General features: G+C 43.8%; 1 protein-coding gene across 1 annotated transcript in view; it reads left to right on the plus strand.

Annotated features, from left to right (window-relative positions):
• Positions 1-5,734: 5,734 nt before the first annotated feature.
• The window catches only part of impg1a (interphotoreceptor matrix proteoglycan 1a), a 55,033-nt gene continuing 41,296 nt past the window's right edge, over positions 5,735-19,471 (plus strand). Inside the window, exons 1-2 of the mRNA XM_084030497.1 lie at positions 5,735-5,905; positions 16,150-16,371. Coding sequence (XP_083886623.1) covers positions 5,809-5,905; positions 16,150-16,371 — 319 coding nt within the window. The 5' untranslated portion in view covers positions 5,735-5,808. The remainder of the gene's footprint in view (positions 5,906-16,149; positions 16,372-19,471) is intronic.

The following is a 19,471-nucleotide window of genomic DNA, read 5'->3' on the forward strand; positions in this document are numbered from 1 at the left end:
TGAAAATATTTATTTAGAACTGACATTACAACAATGCACAGTATATAATAAAATAAAAATAAATGTTTTATTGTCCTATCGAACATATCAGACAACGAGGGTGCATGCATTATTTATTAGTCAAATAATCATATGTTATATATACAGGTTGCAATGCATGTAGGATAAGAAGAAATAAGCAGTGTTAATCAACAAATGAATAGGAAAATGTTCAGAATAAATGTAATATGATTTCTGTTACAGGTTGGTGCCAGAGGGTCGTACTGCAGGACCAATCCGCATGTTACCCTATTGCCCCTCTACTTTGGGGCTGGAGGATTTGAGGAAGGACTTCTGTCTTTCAAGGCGTTCCATGGAGGACCTCGTCCACTGCTTAACAGGAGACACTGACCATGGATGGGGAAAGGCATTTAAGGCTCTTTTTTTCGGTACTGGCTGGCTAGTGCTACATCCTACATGGTTGTGTCGAAAGCCTTTGACATTCCTGGCACCACCTGACACCCCTTATGATATTGTTCACAGGGTCAGAAAGGCCATCCAGGGGGTCTTCAGGAGACTGATCCACTTCCTCAATGCGGATGAGCTGGAGGAAATTGGGGGTCAGCAGTCTGATCCCCGGTGGCAGGGAGCCTTGATTGGTGCCATGTCCCATTGTTCCACCTGGACAGTTTGCAGCTGATTATTTTAACCTCAAACTCTTCCATTCTGTCCAAGTCATAGTGATCTGTTTCAGGAGCCTGTCCAGAATGCTATTGAGGGCAGATACAACACAAGGTTATCCAGGGCAAGGTGTATGGTCGAAAGAGCCTTTGGGGTGCTGAAGACCAGGTGGCACTCTTTTTGAAGGCTTTAGAGGTGAAGGTGGAGTTTGTTTTAGAGGTCATCATTGACTGTCTTTTCCTGGAAAACCTCTGGATCAGCAATGGAGACATTTTGGAGCCTGATGAAGGTGGTGATGGGGATGACTGCCTTGACGCCAAAAAGCCACTCCAGCAGTCTGGGGGTATCCTCAGAGGCTGGTTCCCAGCTGCAGTGTCTGCTCTAAATATCCAGATCCTTGTACTGCAGGAACATGATTATTGTTGATTGTTTATGGTCTAGCACACCAGACAGGACCCCAGGTGCAGGTTGGGGTCTACCACACCAGAGAGGACACAGGGGCAGGCTGTTCAAAGACTCCAGCTCATATCAACAGGGTGTAAGATGCAGGCAGGTACGGCTACATGGAGCGCCACAACCAAGTTGCTGGCATAGTGTACTGGAACATCTGTAGTATTATGGGCAGGAAGTCCAGAGGTCAAAATGGAAGACACCTCCAAAGGTGGTTGAGAATGACCACGCTGAGATCCTGTCCAAACTGGGAAAGTGGCTCCAGCAGAGTCCAGGGACAGCATCCCAGACCTATGTCTAGAAGGGTGCAGTCCTAAGAACAGCTGAAATCCTGCAGAGCCCTCAGGCTCCCAGGCCTCTGGTTGAGGACTCAAGCTTGAAGGAGGAAACACAAGTCCGTCCATGGTGGGTATTTATATGTTCATTTTTCTTTTGCTTACAATGTGTCTTCTTAACATTCTGACAATATGATTTGAATTTTCCTCTAAAACATACAAGAATACATAAAATAATGGTTAAGTATTAAAAAGTAATGTATTTTGTATTTAATTTAAATTACACTAATCAATAAGCCAAAACTAGTATTAATCTATAGAAAAGAATGTTGCCATATCACTGCCAAAGTTGGGTCTCTCATATTAAACACTGTTCTGTACACACATAATGAATCCTGTTTGAACTCTTAGGGATTCTTAAAGGAAAGGGAGTTCACCTCTCTATATTGTAAAATGATTAGCTTCCAAATACCTTTATGGTTCCAGGTGACATTTCACTGATCAAAGTCAGAATCATGTGAAAGCTACAAAATGGACCATTAAAAAAAAAAAGTTTAAATGTGACATTAATTCTGATTGACTGTGAAAGAACTATCTTGATATGAAACCAGTAATGTTACTCCATGTCATTAAGCATCTATTCATAGATAGTTTCATATCAGTCAGTATTGAGTCCTGTTGGCTTGAAGTTAATTCATTCAGTAAATAAACATCTTTTAGGAGACTTTGATGTACAGCAGGTTCAGATCAGAACCAGGAAGTTGTGTCACCGGTGTTGTTGACCGAGGAGACGCTGTGGAGGCGTCAACGAGGATTATTTTTAGCGGTGAAAGGTTAAACACAGACTAAATTAATTGGATTATCTGTCATTCCCGTCTGGATTTCAACATAGTAGGATTCCCCGTGATAAAAGCCCTCATCCCCATTTCACCTGTAAACCAGTTTACATAGTGCTCTGTGGACAAATAACTGAATAAGAAGGCAAAAAAGAATAAATGCTGCAAGATCAGCCCTTGAGCGAGAACTTGAGACTAAATCTGCCCACATGCGTCTTTCCTAGCAGGGAGCAAAGGGACTGTGTATTTCAATACTAAATGGTTGCACCCATTTTATTAAATTACCTGCAACCTCAGATCTATTCCTGCATATCACTTCCTTTTCATTTCCGCCTTTGTGAATATCAGCTTTAAGCATTTAATCAAATGTCAACAGTGTTTGAGCCCACATGGTGGTTTTTTAAATACTTTTTGAAAATCTAATATTTTGATAACTGAAACTGGATTGACCGTGTCCCTGAGAGGTTTTTTGCTTGTGTAGATAAAGCAGGAGAGAGGCAGGGGAAAGATTGGCAGACTAGTGAAAAGTGTTATCACTGAGAACCATAATGCACCACAATGACAAGTACAATAATGTACTACTAGTTGTACCACAAATTACTACATGACCCGAGATGTTACTACCAATAATGATGTGAAGACAATTTAGAAATGTGTATTTATTAATTGTGATTTGAGAAAATATTAAACTGACACCACTACTGGTACTACAGCACAAGTACTGCTACTGCTACTTGTAGTATTTATGCTACAAGTACCACTACTCTTTCTACTAAACTGCTTATGCAACTCCTTGATACTACTACTACTATTACTGAGAATGAGCCCTGTGACAACACCACTAGTGCTTAGTAGTAAATCTACTTCCACTGCTACTACTACCTCTACAACCAAGACAGCCACTGGTGCTTCTACTGCATGTACTTGAAATGCTATTGATACAACTAGTTGTACAACCGCACCCATGGCCAATTTTATTAAGGCAACTTTTACAACTACTTCTGTTCCTAATTCTGACCCAGGCTGTGTACTCTGTACTCTATATCTTTTCTGTCTATCAACCAAAATAAGCATACCTTTTTAACCATACAACCAAGTATCAAATCTTCTCCAAACAATGCCTGCATTGATCCTTTTTTGCCCAGATCTAGAAAGAAATTACTATTTGTATTGTTTTGCTCTCAACCAATCACCTGTCTTGTGATTGGTCACATTCTGTGGTGTGAGGGGAAAGTAATGCTATACTCCTAGGGGGAAAATACAGTTGGGGTTTTTAATCCACTTGATGCTTCCATTCCATGGTTATCGATTAGAGTAGAAAAAAATCTCTAATCAGCTAATCAGTCTGCTGATAATGACAATGCCCTGAATGTCACATATTGCTCCTTTAAGGGTATTGGTATGATCATGTATTAAACAATACCCTGCCCTTCTTCTAATCATATACTTCTACCACTATGAGTACCACCACTGCTTCTATTTCCACAACAACCATTACAACTTCTACTGCAAATGCTATATCCACCCACGGCTAGTTCTGCTACAACTAATCCCACTACTACTACTACTACTACTACTACTACTACTTTTACTACTACTACTACTAAAACTAGAACAGCTGCTGTTTCTTTTTTCGGCACAGAAGGAAGTAAAACAAACAGAACAGAGTTGGACAGTCAACCAGCCACCAGATTAGAGATTAAAAGCAATTTCTAATCTACTTTTGCTATGGCCAAACTTGGTGAAGTCTGAGCTTCAGCTGACCTACAATAAGTTAATGCCTTTAACTTTCCCCCACATGTTTACATCAAAACGGTCACTTGGTGTTCATCACCACTTCACAGACTCTCAGGGTACCACAGGAAAAAAAAGAGAAAAAAAAGTTTCCCCTCTGTGAACCCACAGGAGAGCACCCAGTGGCCGGTGAACAGAGTAAATCTGATTTCTACTGCAAATCCTCAAAGTGGCTCACTGGCCCCTCAAACGTCAAACAGCGTCCACATGTCGTCGTCCTCCTGTGTGGATGGCTGTGTGTTGAGGAGCTACATAGGTTAAATGTACATGGCTTTAGATCAATCAGGAAACAGCATTTCATTCATTCAGTTCAGGATTGAACATTAGTCAATGGATCAATAAGTTGATGGACAGACAGTAAAATAAGAAATAATTTGATAATTGATTGCTTGTTTGAGTCATTGTAGAAATGACAAACATGCTGTGTTTCCAGTGTCTTCAACATGAATATTCATTTTCCATCTTCTATGATCTGAAATAAATACAGTTTTGGGAAAAAAGAAGCAGTGTGCCAACTGTGGCTTTGTGAAATCGAAACATTAACCATTGTCTGAAGCTAAAGTTTGACAAATTAAGAAATAATGAAAATGATTGCAAAAATGACATTTAACATACATTTTTAAGTAAAGATTGGAGAGAAAAAATGTGACTGCACATGAATTATGTCATACAAACATATAAACAAAATTAAATACATATACATTGCTCAATTCAACAACACATTTTAAGTTTTCAAATACAAATGTATGCCTGCCTCTAATCTAAAATGAAGAAAGCAACAATACATCTATCTACAGATACGATAAGAACTTCATTCATCTTTACTTCTGTAACAAACATCTTCTGTCTGAGGCTCCTGGGACTTGAAGCCTGAGATGACATAAGCTTTTGGACTTATGGGATTTGTAACAAAAGCATGAAAGAACGGTCAACAGAGGATTTAAGTATTCCTTTATTCCTCAGAGCCAGACTGTCACAGCGTGTGTAGAGACGGCCTCCTCAGGAAAATATATAGCAGGATCATAATATTTAAAGCTTTAAAAAACAACAAACATTTTAAATATTGGGGGAAATTACAGAAGCAGTGACATTAAACTTGGAAACAAAAAGTCTAAAAATAAGTAAAAGTCCAGGCCTGGGGTCACCTTAAGTCTGAAGACACGTGCTTCCATGCTGATGTGGACCACCCAGACCAGTATGATGATGTTATTCACTGGATAACTACAAGCCGTCCAGTGTACAAGAGCCGTCATCACTGTCAATATGGTGAGTTTTATTGGTTTCAATGGCGTTGTTTCACTTCCTCTGCCTCCTAAGAGTAAGAACACCAGGGAAATTCCAGTGTCAGGTGTCATCGTGTGGGGGGGGGGGGGGGGGGGGGGGTTGAACAAACTGGTCGCTGCAGTTGACAGATGCCCCCAGAAAGCCACTAACAGGATGACGCCAGCGCTGCGAGGGCCGCAGGGTAAAGACGGATTATGTCTGAGCAGTAGATAAACAGATTATTCCCAAAAGGGTGCCTACTTTTTTAACCTCGTCACTCTTGTCACACTTACAGCTCCCGCTGTCCCACAATTCCCCTGGGGAGGGAATGAACGCCCGCCTCCATCACACGCACATTCCGCAGCATTCACCAGGAGCGTTTCAGCAGGAGCTCAGGGCCCTAAATGATCCGCCGCGTGCATGCAAGCTCACCCTGTTGCAACCAAGACGGCACCCATGAGGTGCACCTGAGCTAGAGGACGCCACGAGCCCCCCCTCCCACCTCCCCTCGCCCTGCTGGATCTACTTAGATGCTCACATTTTTGGGGAAATCTTCATCCAAGATGTTGTCGGAATTTGGACTCGTGTTGCTGTTCGTCCTCGCTTCACAAGCTGCTGGAATTAAAGGTAAAACTTGTATTGTTCTCAAAAGCCTTGGCACTCCGTTACAACTTGTAAAAGAAGTCACATGCTTTCATGCTTTTATTCTTTGCACAAAAACCTTCACAGTAGATAAGAACGGTTAGATACAAGGATTTGCAGACTATCTGCACGTACTAAACTTGCTCACAATGCAAAGCAAAGCCTATTACGATTGCATAAGTACTTGGCTGTGAAATCACTAAGGTGTTGGATGTGGTCACCGTCTCACCCGGTGACTCAAAGAGGCCGTTTAAATGCTGATAAAACCGCAAAAAGCTGAGTCAATCCTTTAGTCTTTGCTTGTTCCGAACACACAGACAAAGTCAAATCTGTATGACGGATCACGAATATGTGCAAACAAGTCAACAATGCAAACGAAAATGGCGAGTGGGTAATGGCACAGTTTAGTAGAATTATTGCCAGCCCGGTGACGGCTTGAAGATTTGAGTTACAGAACGCTGCAGACTTATTTGTGGGAAATAGCTATAAACATGAGAGAAGAGAACGGGCTTATTAGTTTCCTGTATTACAAACATCCGAGACGTCTCCACTGGACATTATATATAAAACATCCAGCCTGTGACGTTCAACTTCACTCCAAAACAGGTCTTGGAATGCATCGATGAGCAGGCTGGTGATTTACAACACCCACTTTGGCTAATGCCGCCCTAAATATATCTGCTCGATAGTGTGATCAAAGCATTTATATGTACAGTACACCGCTGTTCTGTGGATGCTTTTATTCCAAGTGCCCTTCAAGTACAGTGAGTGCTTTTATTATTAGTATGAGTGGGTATAAGGAGGGAGACTGAACCCCGAACCCTCGCAGGCGGTATGTAATGTTCAAGTCCTGCTCATGGCCACAAATAACACAAAACAGGGAGTTCCATTAACCGATTAAGGTAGATATATAAATAGATGTATAATTATTTTCATGGCATTACTCTGGATTCTATTTTGTTTTTCTTACTTATTAGATGTCCGTTTGCATCTAAAGGTTATTGCGTTTGATTCTATAAGCAGAGACTGTACAAAATACAGGGGAGGTTCAGAGAGCTTTCTGGCTCATAACAAGTATGAAGAAATGGAAATAAAACTGACCTACTGGTTATGAGTCCTTTATATTTAATGGGTTCTCCTTTGGCCCATGCTGCACTCTTGCCTTAATCCTGCTGACAAACAGACACATTGAACTGAAAACATAACTCAGTTGCTAAAAAGGTCAAAAACATTGAGCTTTGTTCGAAAACAACTCACAGATTTGCTCTTGGGTGGCAAGTATGAGTCAGGTAAGAGCAGGCTCGCTAACTTTTCAAAACATTACAATACCAGTACTCTTAAAGTCAAGCTTCAACGGCATTTCAACAGTCTGTATCCTTCGTCTGGTGACGTATTTCCCAGTGAAACAGGATAGGAGGGAAGGAATTGATGGTTGAAAAACATTATCTCTCGTCTTATTATTCTGATTTAAAGTGTTAAAAGCACATTTTTCATTTAAGCTGGGCTTTTATGGGTCCTTCTTCTACTACACACCCTTAGCGGAGGTCAAATGGTCAAAAATATTGACCCTTGTTTGAGAAAAAATCATACGTATAATAAACAAACAAAGATTTGGTCTTAAGTGGCACGTATGAGTCATTTAAGAGTGGGGCCGGGTAACGTTCAGAAACATACCATACCAGTGATACAGATACCAATAGAGCAGAAGTCACCAACCTTTCTGAGACCGAGAGCTACCTGAAGGATAGAGAGTAAGACGTAGGGTTACTTCTCCCACAATCTTCCCCAATAATACATTTGCCCAATTTACCTTTAATAAATTAATGAATTGTGCATTTAATAGGCTAAAATGTGTTTGTGTGTGTGTGTGTGTGTGTGTGTGTGTATATATATATATATATATATATATATCATGGGCGAGCGGTCATAATAAGCTATAAATGCAGTGCATGCCCAAGCCCTTCAATAAAAATAATTGAAAATATTAATCTGGCAGTGTGTTCAATTATACAATACCTTAGTTTTACTGTTTTGGTCTTAAATCCGTGCCTAATCTGTCCCGTTTTGCTTGCGAAAAGCTGGAAAGCTGACAGCTTGTTTCGCGCATGCGCACTGTGACACCGACTAGTACAGTTACTGCTAAAGGCCGTGTTTACTGTAGATGAGCATTTTGAATGGCAAAAAAGCTGTCAGTGAAGCAGCTTATCTGCCAACGCGCATGCGCAAAAATGACTTGTTTGAATTGTTCAGCGGGAAACTGTCAGTGGTTCATTCATTGTGTAGCCTGGTCAAAATGAATGAAAATATTAATTATATTCAGGCTTTGCGTTCAGTGCCGTTTTCGCGGAAACCTTTTGAGGAAAATAAAGCTATAATTCCAAGTGGTCGGCCTACTCCTGAAGTAAATATCACAAAGACTGCAAAGAATTCCGTCCGTCACTTTCAAGCTAGCGCGTATGAGAAACATAAATGGCTAGCTAGCCGACCCCCCTCCCGTCAAATGATCCGGTCTGACAGCAACATATTGCCTGTTCATTCATGAAAACCATCTCGAAACACTCTCAGTCAAACAAGGTGGGGAATGAGAAATCTGCGGCGCTACTAGCCTAGTTCGTTTTAAAAACACACCGGCAGCAGCGCCTACTGATCTGAGACGTGTCAGTGAGTTACTGTAAATGCTGTGCGGAAAACCAGCTGTGGTCTGTGATTGAGGTGCAGACGGGTGAGTTTGGAGCTGACGAGAGGATCGCGCTGACGACCGTTTCGTTAAATTTTTCTCATTGAAAAACTATACAACTGGCATTTAGATGATGTTCTCCATAAAAAAAACAAGTAAAATACTGTAATAACAATTCGGTTTTAGTAATCAACCGCTTATAGTGATCAAATGTACTCTGGACCAACGTGATCACTACAAGCTGTTTCCACTAACCATATTATATTTTTTATTAAAAAATATAATGCCCCCCCACGGGCGCGCATGGTATTGACACTTCAGCATGACCACAGTAAACGGTCACCGCTCGCCACTGATATATATATAAACATATAATGGTCTACGGGGGTTCATGTGGTTTTGTGTGCGAGGAAACATATCGACGAGTCGATCGTTTGGTTCAAGAGATGAAAACGTGCAGTGCAGAATAGACGTGACTAGTTTATCGCAGCAACACTGTGCAGTGCTCATATAGCGGTTACCACTGATAAGGCCGTCTCCTGAGCCACGGTGGCGAGACTGCCTTGTGCAGGCAGCGTGATGCTGACTCTGGTCAACACCTTCAAACTCTCAGATTCTAATCCAGTATGACAAGGAAAGGCAACGCCTCTACACATAGAGAAGCCAGGCCTTTATTGGTTTGGAATTTCAGCCTGAAAATGACTAAAATGACTTCTGAACACTGGTAGAAACAAACCTCACAGAAATAGGTTTGAGGAAAGGATACGCATATGAAAATGTGTTTGTGCTGCAATTATTCTAAAAGACAGATTGCAGCTGTTTTTTTCATATTTAAAAAAAACAAACACCAATCAATTCTTGGATTGTTTTTACTTAAAACCATCCAAAATGAGCCGTGTAAACAGGGCTGGAAGTAAGCTGGTTGTGTTACAGGTGTTACACGGTGTTTGGGCAGACACTGATTGCACAACGATGACATTCATTTCCCACCGCCCCCACCCTTGTTTTTATCTGCTTTTAATAGGACGCCTTCAACACAGTTCTTAATGCCTTGTTGCTTGATTTAAGCAGCTTTTAGGACCAGACGGGTGGAGTTTACAGTAGATGGGGTCATCTCTGTAACAGAAAAGGACACAAGATCCAACTTTAACTGTTTTCAAATGTTTCCTAAATCCTGTGACATTATTGTCCTGTCGTAGTGAACACAACCCATCTGTTGCTCTGTTACGACCCCAGCTCGTTGGGGAACGGGGAAATAACATAAATCACCGGATGGAATCGGTTTGGCAACAATTAAATAGTTTTATTAACAGGGGAGGTAAAAGGCAACACAATGAACTAAGGAAGGAGGAGGCTATTCCCAAACCAAGGGTACAAAAACTACAAAACTGAAATACAAAACAGGAATAGCGCCCCTAAGTCCAACTTGGGAGGAACCGCGTTTTCACAAGACTCCGATAAAGTGAATCACACACACCACAACCGGAACCGCGCACGTTCCGGCTAACAGACGGGAGTTTACAGGAGTTCACAGAAACCACAAGGCATTTAGGAACCAACAATGAGACACAGGGGGCCAACTGCTCAGATTAAATCACAGCGGCCTCGAGTGACTCTCTGCTGCTGGCTTTTAAACCGGCAGGTAACGAGCTAAGGCTGGATGGGCCGGCGAACTGAAGCAGGGCGACCCAATCGCAGTGCAGGAGAGAGAAGGCAGACCCAGGCAGGCGAGCAGGCAGAGGAGAGGCAGGAACCAGGGGCACCAATCAGGAGCGAGGGCTGGCACACTCCATCTGCATATTGGAGCGAGATGACACACACCGGGGCAGGGCATAACAGCCATGGGCCGTGACACCCCCCCCCTTAAAACACAAACTATACAATTTGTTGACACCAACCAACATCTGACATGCATACAGTATACTTACGCTCTGGACAGGGCATCTGCAAACATGTTCTCAGACCCTTTTTTATGCTGTATATCTAAGGGGAAATCTTGTACCAGGAGAGCCCACCGCATCAGACGCTGGTTGTGATTATACATGCGCGACAAAAACACAAGTGGATTATGATCAGTGTAGACGAGAACCGGCAAAGGACTGGACCCAACATATACCTCAAAGTGTTGTAGCGCGAGTAGCAGAGCTAGGGTTTCCTTTTCGATGGTGGAATAGTTAGCTTGGTATTTATTGAACTTGCGCGAATAATAGCTAACAGGATGATCTATTCCTTGCGCATCTTCCTGGAGTAGCACAGCACCAGCCCCCACAGTGCTGGCGTCAACCTCTAGTTTAAAGGGGCGAGAGAGATCAGGAGCGGCGAGGACCGGAGCATGGCAGAGGAGCGACATAACACTGTCAAACGCATTTTGACACTCCGGAGTCCATTCAAAATTGACCTTCGGGCTGAGCAGAGATGTGAGGGGGTAAACAACTGTGGAGAAATTGCGGCAGAAATTTCTGTAGTAACCCACCATTCCTAGCAATCTGCGCAGCTCGCGCCTGGTGGTGGGAACCGGGTACCGAGTGATGGCTTCTATCTTAGCATCCACCGGTCGTACCTGGCCCTGACCCACTTGATGTCCCAAATAAACCACGGTAGCTTTCCCAAACTCACACTTTGCCAGATTAAGGGTGAGAGAAGCTTGGGCCAGACGTGTGAATACTTGTCTTAACACTTTCAGGTGTTCCTCCCACGTGGAGGTGTACACAACAAGATCATCTAAATACGCACTGCAGTTATGGATGTCCCCCAGGACCTGGTTTACAAGGCGCTGGAAGGTGGCGGGAGCATTACACAGGCCGAAAGCCATAACATTGTACTGCAAGAACCGATCGGGTGTCACAAAAGCAGCTATTTTAGAAGCGCGTTCAGTGAGAGGGACCTGCCAATACCCTTTCAATAAATCCAACTTACTGACGTAGTTTGCGTTCCCCACATTATCCACACAGTCCTCCATCCTAAGTAAAGGATACGAGTCGGGGACCGTCACAGAATTAACTTTGCGAAAATCCGTCACGAAGCGAGACGAACCATCAGACTTAGCCTCCAACAGGCAAGGAGAGCTCCACGCGCTGGAACTAGGTTTCGCCAAACCGTGCTTCAAAAGATAATCCGTTTCTTGTTTCATTAAAGCGCGTTTTACGGGGTTGGTACGGTATGGGTGCTGCTTTATGGGTCTCGCATCCTTCACATCTATGTCATGCCGCATGAGAGTGGTCTGCGTGGGAACATTACTAAGCAGACACCTGAACTCTGTCACTAACTTAACCACATCATCCTGCTCGTCGAGAGACAGGTGGTGGAGTTTTGTCGGCAAGACTTCTAACATCTCTGTGTTGGGCAGGCGAGCGCTTTGTACAGCAGGGTGAGGTGGACGTAACCCGTCCACATTGACGGGCGCGTCACCGGACTCGGGTGGGCTTCTCACTGCCACTGGTGCACAGAAGACAACTGGAGGGGGCGGTTTAACAGTCTCAGGCGGCGCGTTCTCTCGGGAATGGTACAGTTTTAACATATTAATGTGACAGACCCGGGATTTACGCCGTCTGTCAGGTGTGCCGATGACATAATCGTATTCGTTAAGACGCTTGAGGACCTCAAAGGGACCTGAAAACTTCGCCGAGAGAGCCGAACCTAATACGGGGAGTAAAACAAGAACTTTATCTCCGATTTGAAACTCTCGCTTCGTGGCGGTCTGATCATAGCGTCGTTTCATGCACACTTGAGAACGAGTCAGACATCGTTTGGCAACAGCATTAGCCCGAAACAAACGCTCACGGAACTGACTGACATACTGCACCACCGTTTTATCCATTGACTCTGCCGGCAACAGCAGGAATTGCTCCTTTAGTGCTCTGAGCGGTCCACGCGGAGTGTGGCCGAAAACGAGCTCCGCGGGACTGAAACCGAGTGATTCCTGCACCGCCTCTCTGGCCGCGAACAACAAAAATGGGACACCCTCATCCCAGCTCTTCCCCGTCTCTAAACAATACTTGCGCAGCATGGACTTTAATGTCTGGTGCCAACGCTCCAATGCGCCCTGAGACTCCGGATGATAAGCGCTTGACACGATGTGTTGGACATTTAACGTTTTAACGACCTCTTTAAAGAGTCGCGACTGGAAATTGGTGCCCTGGTCAGTCTGAATGACTTTCGGGAGTCCGAAAATAGAAAAAAACTTAGTCAGCGCCTTGATAACATGGCTAGTGGTTATTTGGCGCAACGGGACAGCTTCGGGAAATCTGGTGGCGGCACACATGATTGTTAACAAATATTGATTACCAGACTTAGACTTTGGGAGGGGGCCAACACAGTCAACGATGACACGATCAAAGGGTTCGGTTACAGGAATGGGATGCAGTGGGGCAGGTGGTATAGTCTGATTAGGTTTTCCGGTGACTTGACAGATGTGACAGCTACGACAGAAGCGAGAGACATCCTGTTTTAATCCTGGCCAGAAGAAATGTTGTAACAGGAGCCGATAGGTTTTTGTAACGCCAAGGTGTCCGGACCACTGGCTCTCATGTGCTAATGACAAGACTTGCTGTCGGTAACAAACCGGAATCACGATTTGAGTTACGGCATTCCAGTTTGAGGTATCATCACTGGAAGGGGACCACTTACGCATTAGTATGCCTTGATCCACAAAATAAGCTACATTATCCCTGCCAACCTGCTCTGTACTTACAACACTAGCAAAACACTTCTGCAACGTTGGGTCAGTCTTCTGTGCAGCACACAAACGATCACGGGTGACCGGGAAAGCAGTCCCGTCAGCGGTTGGAGGTTGAGGAGCAGGGGGCTTTAACGCTTCCTCCTGCAGCGCGCGAGGTGCGTCAACATCCACCCGTTGAGTCATCTGAGCGTCACCTGAAAAAGCTGACATCATCACAGTGTCATTCAGAGAAATTTCGGGACATTTTTGCGATTGTGCACGAGTGACTGCACAAGCGGGATACAGACCAGAGGATGAAGTTGGCTGCTCGGCTAGGTCGGGGATATCTAACACCTCCAAGGCAGGTGTCACTCTACCACCGGCCACATCATTCCCCATTAACATGACAATGCCTTTTATGGGCAAAGCAGGACAAACAGCCACAGGAAAGGTACCTGTTATCAAAGGTGATTCGATATATAAACGATGCATTGGCCTAGGGGTATAACCCATTTCTATGCCACGCAATGCAATATTGTATCCACACGAGGATTGTTCTGAAAACGGCAACGCACTGGTCAAAATCACCGACTGTGAAGCACCAGTGTCACGCAAGATGGATATTTGGCTCTTGTCAGTGGACTCTCCTGTCAGGGACACATACCCTTTAAAAATAAAAGGTTTGAAACACCGATCGGGTTTTTCAACGGCGGAGGGAGCGAGGACATGGCGATGGGTCTCTGCCTGGATTAAACCACTCCCTTTAGGTGGAGCAGAACTTTCCTGGTTTTTACGCTTTAGGGTCAAACAGTCTGCGATGACATGTCCAGGGCGGTGACAATAAAAACACTCTCTACTTTCCTTCTTGGGACTGGAGTTTTTAACCGTCCACTGAGGCTCAGCCGATACAGCTTTGGATTTTTCACTGGCTGCAGTGGAAAATGTTTTGTGAATTAGCACATACTCATCGGCTAGAACCGCGGCGGAGGAGAGTGAGGTGACTTTTTGTTCGTTTAAATACACCACAATGCGCTCAGGTAGACAGGTTTTAAACTCTTCCAACAGAAGGAGCTCACGTAAAGAATCAAATGTGTCTGCTTGACAGGCCACGCACCACTTATCTAACAGAGTAGATTTCTCCCGAGCAAACTCAACATAAGTTTGGGAGGCTAGCTTCCTCTTTTGTCTAAACCTTTGGCGGTATGCCTCGGGAACCAGCTCATAGGCTTGCAAAATGGCAACTTTTACGCTTTCATAGTTTAGACTCTGTTCAAGGGGAAGTGCAGCCACAATCTCTTGAGCTTTACCCTGTAGTCTACATTGGATTAACAGAGTCCAAACGTCAGGCGGCCACCGCAACGCTTTAGCAATACGTTCGAAAGCTGCAAAGTATGAATCAACCTCACTTTCCCGAAATGTTGGCACTAAGGATATGTGCTTAGTAATGTCAAAACTATCGGTGGAAGACCGGGGAGAAGATGGAGGCGCTGCTACACGATCAGCAGCTGCGACCTGAGCCTGAGATTGTAACTCCAGCTGACGCAACCGTATGGTTTTGTCAGCCTCAATCTCTAGTTTCCTAATTTCTAGTTGTCTGTCCTGAGCTTCCTTTCTTTCCTGGGCATCAATCTGTAGGCGGGTTAGGCGTACCTTTAGCCGCGCTGCATCGCGAGAGCTAGAACTACCACTGAGGGAAAGAGCATCGAAACGAGGAAGCGTGAACGGAGTTTTCACCCGCGCACCTTCTTCATCACCTTCTCCGGCCTCAGGAGTAGGTGGCACTTTCCTCCCCTTAAGGCTGCCCACATTGACGGATAGGGCGCCATCACCCAGCTCAGCTGACAGAGACAACGCACCAGAGCGGTCGGGTAAGCTGATCACCTCCAGCCTCACCAGTTGATCCACCACCTGAGTTTTAAGCTCCTTCTTAACAATTTGTTTCGGGAGGTTGAGTTTATAATGATTCGCAATTTGCACCAAATCACATTTACGACATTTGTCAAGTTGATCAAGAGAGGGATCGACCACAAAACTGTCTAAGCTGAAACTGTATTTAGCCTCAGTCGCCATTGTTACCCACACTCTCTTTAATCCACTACCAATTTACCTTACACCTGTTAATTAATTTAATTTTTGCTTTCAGGATTACTTTTGGATATCCCGGACGAGCCCCCACTTATGTTACGACCCCAGCTCGTTGGGGAACGGGGAAATAACATAAATCACCGGATGGAATCGGTTTGGCAACAATTAAATAGTTTTATTAACAGGGGAGGTAAAAGGCAACACAATGAACTAAGGAAGGAGGAGGCTATTCCCAAACCAAGGGTACAAAAACTACAAAACTGAAATACAAAACAGGAATAGCGCCCCTAAGTCCAACTTGGGAGGAACCGCGTTTTCACAAGACTCCGATAAAGTGAATCACACACACCACAACCGGAACCGCGCACGTTCCGGCTAACAGACGGGAGTTTACAGGAGTTCACAGAAACCACAAGGCATTTAGGAACCAACAATGAGACACAGGGGGCCAACTGCTCAGATTAAATCACAGCGGCCTCGAGTGACTCTCTGCTGCTGGCTTTTAAACCGGCAGGTAACGAGCTAAGGCTGGATGGGCCGGCGAACTGAAGCAGGGCGACCCAATCGCAGTGCAGGAGAGAGAAGGCAGACCCAGGCAGGCGAGCAGGCAGAGGAGAGGCAGGAACCAGGGGCACCAATCAGGAGCGAGGGCTGGCACACTCCATCTGCATATTGGAGCGAGATGACACACACCGGGGCAGGGCATAACAGCCATGGGCCGTGACATGCTCTGAACAAATTTGGATCAGACCAGAATCTGGTCTGCAGTGAGTCTGACCCCGAATCCCTTCCTGTCTGTTTCCTGTCCAGAGAGAGGCGTCAGGCTGGACTCGGGGCTGAAACCAGAGGCCGGTGGCTCCGTACGTTTGGTGGAGCTGCTGAGGACGTCCACACAATCAGAAGGGTCGGGGTTCGAAGTGGCGAGACGTCGACCCAAGAGGTCGGTGTTCTTACACTCCGGAGTGAGAATCTGCCCCCAAGAGACCATCAATGAAGTGCTGGCCAGCCACCAGGCGTATTACCAGCTCAGAGGTACGTCATTGACCGAATATCACATACACTTTGGTGTTGTATTGGATACCAAAACTAGAAAAGTATTGTGATACCATACCTTTTTCATAATTAGCCGTACTTGAAGTATGAAAGTGTTTTATTAAGAGCTGTGTGGCTGTCGGCAGTGATGTGTGAGCAGTGTTGGGAATGGGATCCACAAGAGGATGGTTTTAACTTTGAAGCACTTAAACTATAAAGTCCAGGTCCAGGATTTAGCTCGAATAGCTAACTAGAAGGACTGCACTTCTGCATACCACGTCCATTTGAGTTAATACATTTTTTAATTAATACATTTTTACATTGTGCACACAACAGAGACACGGTGACAGAGAGAAATCCAACCGGCACCCGCTGCATTTACACCGATAATGTTTCGTCATTCATGGCCGAAATAAACACTACTACTGCTTTGTACATGTTGTGGAGTCCCAGACACACTGGGAAACCACATTGTGATTTAATTACAATTTACGGATAAAGAGTTGGCCGAAGTAACAAGGATTAGTAAAAAGTCTGAAGTCATGGTTTGTTAAGTCTGTCTGTTAAGACGATACACAAATAACTTTAAAAAGCTTGTTTTGGCGTTCGGCTCGCTCAGAGCTAAGCTAGGCTAACACCGTAGCGGCTACGTAAACACTGAACATAACGTCGTCTCGGCTTAAATACGGCAGCGACCTTGTTGTTTGTTCCACCGACAGTCTCTGGTTTTACTCCTAGTGTGTTCGTCTCTGTATGAAACGTAAGATACTATCCCACGGCGCTGGGAGACCACAGACCGCTACGCTGTGATGTGTTGAAATGCAGCTGCGTTGATTAATGCATTGAAATATTTTTTTATATGTACTACAGTCTACTGTTTTTCTCTCAGAGATATGCTCATCGCCTGTAACAGGAGGATTTTGTGTTCATAGAAAGTCATATCTATTTGTGACAAAGAAAAGCCTTTTCTTTAATAAAATATTAGAGAAGGTAATTAACCTGTTGGTTTTCTTTCATGATCATCACAAAAGTAGGACGTGACTAGCAAACTCTGAGTAGCAAAGTCAGATTTAATTCGTTTTTTTAAATCATGCATGGAAAGCGAGATAATCGATAATCTGTTTATAATCGAATTGTTGGCCAAGAGATTCCCATCCCTAGACAACACTAATACATTTATTGAGAGCAGACCTAAAATGCAAAATGAACTTTTCCAGCTTGTAAAGGTTTCTAACGTGCTGTCCTTGGGCTGATTGATGATCAACATTAGTTAAGCACATATTAGGTTTTCTTCGTTGACCCAGGTCACATTTCCTCTCAGTGTGGTAGAATTCATTCCGCTTGGAGATTTTGTTAGTTTTACAGGTGAAAGCAGGGACAATCTTTTAAGCGTTTCGTGATGGAACACTCAAGGACATCCTGACAGCCAGTATAAAAGTCCTGCAGTGATAAACTATGTTTGTCAAAACTCCAAACCCTGAAGAAAAAAATCGAACATTTGGGTCTGTCAAAAGAAAAAAATCTGTTGTTGTTTCTTGCATTGCAGAGGTTTGACAACTGACTAAAATGTCAGAGCACTGTTGAAAGCGAAAGATTTGACGTTTGTCAAAACATTTACTTACATTAATGGCTCACAACTTTAATACGGGCTGATGAGACGTTGGTGGAAGATTGTAAATCATTGTTCAAATGTATCAACGTTTAAATATGAGCATGAATTTTAGAATTGGAGAGCTGTCATTGCCAAATAAATCAGCCATGTTGATTGAAGCAGTCTGTTAGTTTGACTTCAGTATCATAGAAACAATGTAAAAGGCAACAACATATATTACCACTCATATTATTAGTGGACAGTATTAATTATATGAAATATAATCATTTTAACCTCAAACAGTCTAATACCCTCCTAAAATTATATCAATTTACTGTGATGAAGCCTTTAAGACCAGGAAAAGAGACTGAAGCCACATTACAAAGTTCTTTCCAAAATCTAAGACCCTATCTGGTTTTATATCACAATATCGATATCATAGAAGCTATCAGGCAAGTGTTCTTTTAAATAAACTCCTGATGTACTTATAAACTTTCAAATGCCTGGTTTTGTGAGTATGGACCCTATGTGTACTACTGCAGACGTTTGGTAACATTCCATGCATTATTAGTGGGGAAATTTATGAGATATACCCACTGTACCATAGCGCTAGTACTACTCGGCTGATAGCGGCTATCTTGACAAATGCTGACCATCGCTAAAAATTCTTCCGAGGGGGTATTTGGCTGGATGTCATGGTGGAAATTACCTAGGGTGCATTTTACTCTGAACCATCACTTTAAGTGGTTTCTTCTGGACCAAATATGTATTTCCATGCACAAAAATGTTCAGAGCTGTTCTGTTTCTTCCAAAATGTCAGCTGCACCCGGTGGAGTGCAGGTGGGCACGCACAAGCAGCCTCCAAACAGAATGTAGACTAAAGTTGGGCGGTATCCAAATTTTGATACCGTCAAACCTCCTCCCTATTTTACCCTGGTATACGGCATTACCGTGACTAATTAAAAAATATAACGTAAGGCTCAGACGACGTCACCAAACTCATTAGAGTTTAGCTTCTCTGCCCGAACCCGGCCCGACCCACGGGCCGGGTCGGGCCGGGCCTTTAAACAAGCGTTTGTGTTCGTTCGTTTTCTATCATTGCATTTATGCCTAGCCTTCACCTCAGATTAGGGGAGAAGAACATTAAATATTATTAGTTATATGTTTAGCAGAGTAGGTCTACGTAAGAAATGTGTACAAAGTTACACAAAATAAAAAAAAAAGACGCTACACATAGTGTGCCACATCATTCATAACGGTTCCGCTCTGTGCAGCTAAATCAAAGAATAAAGGAGTTACGCTGAAGTGCAACATGGAACTTGGAGACATAAAGGATAAATTAAAAACAGGACAATTAAGGTTGAGCAAGTCATCAGGAAAGTCCGAGGTACGGGATCATTTCAAGTGACTAGTGGGAGAAGGCGATAACACATATCCTAATTGCGGCACTAACGTAGCCTATACAATGATTTGTATATTTTTGTGAGTGAGTAGTGGTGCAGCCGCACC

This window comes from Eutrigla gurnardus (genome assembly GCF_963514095.1).
Source record: "Eutrigla gurnardus genome assembly, chromosome: 16".
In the NCBI taxonomy this organism is placed as follows: domain Eukaryota; kingdom Metazoa; phylum Chordata; class Actinopteri; order Perciformes; family Triglidae; genus Eutrigla; species Eutrigla gurnardus.